Genomic DNA, 4,978 nt, shown 5'->3' on the forward strand with positions numbered 1-4,978 from the left:
ACTCAACTTATTACTTGAACTTCTGTATTTAGAAAAAAGATTGAAAAAGTTTCAAGAACAAGTGGTTTCATAACAATCAAATGAACAGTCACGTCAAATCCCAAAATCCACTACGGATTTTCGGAGATTCAGAATCCATATATGAAGTGACTGACCTCTCCTTGTGCTTTTTATAAAGGTGACGGAGAAAGTTGCTTGATGTGGATCCTTTTTCTTCTATGACCATCCCCACACTCTTTACATTTTGCTGTTCGGTCGATTCCATTTTGTGTGAAGTTATTATAGGCAAAGGTTATTATGAACGGCACGGCAGCCGCACAAGCTGGAGTTGATGCAGCTGCGCTGGTGCTCGCCAAGTTTACGTTAATGAGTCGCTCGATACTAGGTCTCTCCGGTCGATGATAGATTACTATTGGAAACTGTTCTACTTGATTTCGGTTCATATATCACTGATCTACTTTCATTTCGTTGTCTTTTGTCTGAGGTGGTGAAGCTTCACACCAAGCTGGGGAAACCCATCCCTTCCACGGAGCCCAGCGTGGTCACCCAGACCTCCTCCTCCACCACGGCGCCCCCAGTAAGACCCCCTCCTCTGGCCTGGGCAGCTCCAGCACCACCTCTTCGTCCCTGTCCATGGGCACCTCCTCCTCCAATGATTCTGCCTCCCACCCACAACTCCTCCTACCTGAAGCCGGTCAACATAGTGAGCGGTGGCGGGGGGGCGCTCGGCAACAGTCTGTCGTCTGCCAACTCCACCGCCCCCGTCAAGAAGGCCTCCGCCCCCAAGATCAACTCTGTCGGAGGAAACAAACTGCAGACCACGGCGAAAGCGGATGAGATGAAGGCGGCGGAGATATCCAAGCCAACGCCACCCTCCATGGCTGCCCCAGAGACCAAGAATGATATCTCTGATTGGCTGTCTGCGGCGGCGCTAGCTGCACTGCAGAACGACGTGCAGCCTGTTGGACACGACTACGTTGAAGAGCCGCCTCGTCGCCCCGACCGTTCAGACGATCGCTACGTAATGACCAAGCATGCAGCCATTTATCCCTCAGAGGATGAACTCCAAGCTATCCAGAAGATTGTGTCCATCACAGAACGTGCCCTCAGACTGGTGTCGGACATCATCACTGACCAGGACAAAGACAAGGGCAAGGAAGAGGACAAGGAGAAGGAGAAGAAAGAAATCGCTAAAGACAGGTGAGGCATCTGAGAGAGCTCACATCTCTTTGTCTCCTCGTGTTTCTGTGTTTAAACTTCAATTATCTCTAGCAAAGAAGAGATTACCTATTTGGGTTGTATTCTCGACAAATACCTGTCAGGTGAAAGCATGGGGACAAAGGTGGTCAAAATAGTAAACCAGAGAACCAAATGTATGGGCAGAGTTTCCTCTTTTGTCAACCCACAGGCCCTCAGGACCCTCTCAGGGGCCCTGATTCAACCACATTTTGACTATGCTAGCACCTCCTGGTACTCCAACACCTCAGTGTCACTGAAGACTAAGCTTCAAACCTCCCAAAGCAAACTGATTCGGCTACTCCTCGGATTGGGGCCCATGACCCACCTTTCTCCCACCCATTTTGCCAGCCTAGGCTGGCTCAGGGTGGAAGACAGGGTTAAACAACTAAAAATGGGAATGGCCTTCAAAATTGTAAATGAAAATTTGCCCGATATGCCCCCTATTCCCGCATATCTGAGTAAATACCTCCAAAAGGTTAGTGACACCCACAGTCACAATACCAGAGGGAGCGTTAACAACAATTTGGTACCACCCACCCATAAAACAAACATGGGCAAATTCTCCTTCTACAGCACTGCCACCCAGGATTGGAATGGTCTAACCCCATCCCTCAAAAAATGCAGTTCGCTGGGCTCATTTAAAAGAGCCTTAAAAAATCACCTTTCAGGAGGCCTGACCCCCCCCCCCCCCCGTTCTTGTACATATCTTTCCCCCATTTTTTATTTCTTTTGTTGTACATAGTGGTTTTTTTTTTTTTTTTGCTGTTTTATTTTTATTTTCTTTGTGTAATGATATTGAACTGTGGTGCCACTATATATGTCTATGAATTGAATACAAGGCCCTCATTGGAAACAAGTCCGCAAGGACTTTTATGAACGGACCTGTTAGACAAAGTATTTTAAATGTAAATGTGGCGTTTTACATTTTTTGCCTAATAAAATATTCAATCAATCAAAAAGCCGCACGAAGCAGCTTGACTTAAGCCGATTGGAAGCCAGCTCGCGCAGCGTGCAGCCGCGCACCCGAGGTACCCATCTCTGGTATTTGTCAGTCCTTGTCTATTTTATTCCCATACATATCAAATCATATCACAATTTATTTTATATATATATATTTATCTATATCTATATCTATATCTATAGATAGATATACGTCTATGTGCCACTGCCGATGTGACAGATTATATGGAGATGTGTGTGTCTGTCAGGCCTTGTCCCTTTAATGGCCACATATCTGTATTGACTCTGTATTTGGCAGTACTTGTCCCTTTTATTCTCTTTGGGTTACCCCCGTGAATGAAGTTTCTGCGAATACTTCCCTCCATCACATGGTGTGTAATGTTGGGTTGGAACCACAAACAGAGCCAATATGTCAGCATTAATGTTATCATTATAGTCCATACTATAAGTGCGCTCTTTATATATATATATATATACACGCGCGCGTGCACACACACACGCACGAACGTACGTACGCACGCACGCACGCACGCACGCACGCACGCACACACACACGCACACGTGCACAGACATGCAATTAGATAATCTTATTCCTGCTGACGTGAGAATATTCCTCTTCTCTGTAAACAAGCAAACAAGCAAACAAATGCTAAATGTTTAGGGGAGAAGTTTAGATTTTTGAAAAACAAAACATAAAGAACTAAATAAAATGTAGGCATATATCTTTTTTTTTTTTTTTTTTTACTCACTTCCTGTTATAGATGACTGACATCACTTCCTGTTATAGAAGACTGACGTCACTTCCTGTTATAGATGACTGACATCACTTCCTGTTATAGAAGACTGACGTCACTTTATGTTCCCCCCTGCTGTCAGTTCCCCCATGCTGCCAGTTCCCGCACTCTACCAGTTCCCACCTGCTGCCAGTTCCCACCAAGCCCCCAGAACCCAGTGGTTGCATTGAAGCGCATTGGACATGCTGGCCATTCATAGGTACTGCAGCACTGCAGCTTAAACGGACGGGCCACTGCACAATGTACGAGCGAAAACGGTTTCGACCAATGGGCTCGACTCACGAGCTTGCGCACAAGCTTGCGCACGGGGCCGCGCACCTCTGTGACGTAAAACGCGTCACTTCTGTGACGCAGAGCGTATCACAGTGGCCCCAAATAGGCCCCGCCCATCACACTTTCCAACCCGGAAGAAGGGGTGAATTCACTTCATGCGCTGGGTGAGCAACTCAATGCAAGTGGATGGGAGGGGATTTCGGGTGCCCTCTCTATTATTTTTAACTCTGTTTCCCACCTGAGGCCAGTTCCCCCCTGCTGCCAGTTCCCCCTGCTGCCAGTTTCTAGCTGCTGCCAGTTCCCGCACTCTACCAGTTCCCACCTGCTGCCAGTTCCCACCTGCAGCCAGTTCCCACCTGATGCCTGTTCCCACCTGATACCAGTTCCCAACTGATGTCATGACTGCCAGCTCCCACCTGATGTCCTTTGGGAGTTCAGACTGATCCAGACGGTACCGAATAGCTGCCATCTTGCATAAGGTCTTCAGGCTAGGACTCAAGTCCAAGATGAACAGGTCTCTCCGAAAGAGGAAGACACGATCTCCCACCATGCAACAGCTCATACCATACCTCTTAGACGGGCCTTTCCCCTTAGGCTCGACCTTCTTCCAGGATAAGGTCTTTGTATTGAACTTCCACAGATCTTTGAAGGTCTCGTGGCCACCAAACACGTACAGCTCTCCATCGTAGGCAAAGGCTGAATGCTTGCAGGCTTCTTCTGGAAGAAGCGATGTAGAAGGGGTGATGCTTAGCCAGTAGTCGGTCTCTGTGTCAAACACTCTGATGTTGTTGCAGTCCCGGATCCTCTGGGCCGTAGCCCCGATCTGTGTTCCCAAGCCCACCCGGCCCCCAAATATAAACATCTTTGTCCCGATGACGGTGGCAGAGTGATCGGATGAAGCAGGTCCTCTAGTGTTGATTAAAGACCAGACCATTGTGGCGGTGTCCAACTTGTACATTGTTCATTGTTGCATTCACCCGGCCATTTGTTGGCAAGGCGACCTCCATAGACGTACATGACCTTCCCCAAGACGCAGGCTGAGTGCTCGGTCCTCGCCCCTGGAACAGTCCCAGAAACCTCCGTTTTCAACCATCTGTGGGCGTCGACGTTGAACGCATAGAGCTGGTTAGTACGCCTGTCCCCCCAGATGTAGACGATGTCCTCTACCAGCACAGCCGAGTGGCCTGCGAGCATGTTGGGAACCTCAGGGGGGCGCTCTCCTTGTCTTCTTGTTGTCACCGGGGGCAACTTCACCCAGTGCAAAGCCACCGTGTTTAAGATGTACACACAGATCTGAGAGGCTGATGTCCGGGTTGTATATCCACCAGACCTTCCGAAGGAGTACAGCTTGTGTCCTACGGTGACCACAGCCTGACGGGGGTCATCTGGTCCCCTCAGATCCCCAGATCTCCAGGAATCCGGAGGTACCGCCCAGCAGAACATCTTCGATCTTCTGTCGAACTGTAAAGTTATGGACTGCTATACTGTGATGTTCTGATGAACCGCAAAGTTGTGGACCGCTATACTGTGATGTTCTGATGAACCGTAAGGTTATGGACCGCTATACTGTGATGTTCTGTCAAACTTACGCTGCACGTAATATTAATTTGTATGCAAAAACAGTCATGCAAAGTTTGGCCAATCACACAAAGCCGACACAAAGCCGTTGCGATGGCCAATCAAGTGAGCTACTGGTTCTCCATGTCGGGTCC

The 4,978-nt window shown here is 48.4% G+C and overlaps 1 protein-coding gene across 1 annotated transcript; it reads right to left on the reverse strand.

The window, feature by feature from the left end:
* Nucleotides 1-2,786: 2,786 nt before the first annotated feature.
* On the reverse strand, nt 2,787-4,709 carry LOC311041701 (kelch domain-containing protein 3-like; the record flags this gene model as incomplete). Its single annotated transcript, XM_084052180.1, has 3 exons — nt 2,787-2,819; nt 3,505-4,174; nt 4,282-4,709. 3 exons carry the CDS (start codon nt 4,707-4,709, stop codon nt 2,787-2,789), a joined length of 1,131 nt encoding a protein of 376 aa, XP_083908306.1.
* Between the last annotated feature and the right edge of the window lie 269 nt (nt 4,710-4,978).

This window comes from Gymnoscopelus microlampas (genome assembly GCF_963454915.1).
Source record: "Gymnoscopelus microlampas genome assembly, chromosome: 3".
NCBI classification, from domain to species: Eukaryota; Metazoa; Chordata; class Actinopteri; order Myctophiformes; family Myctophidae; genus Gymnoscopelus; species Gymnoscopelus microlampas.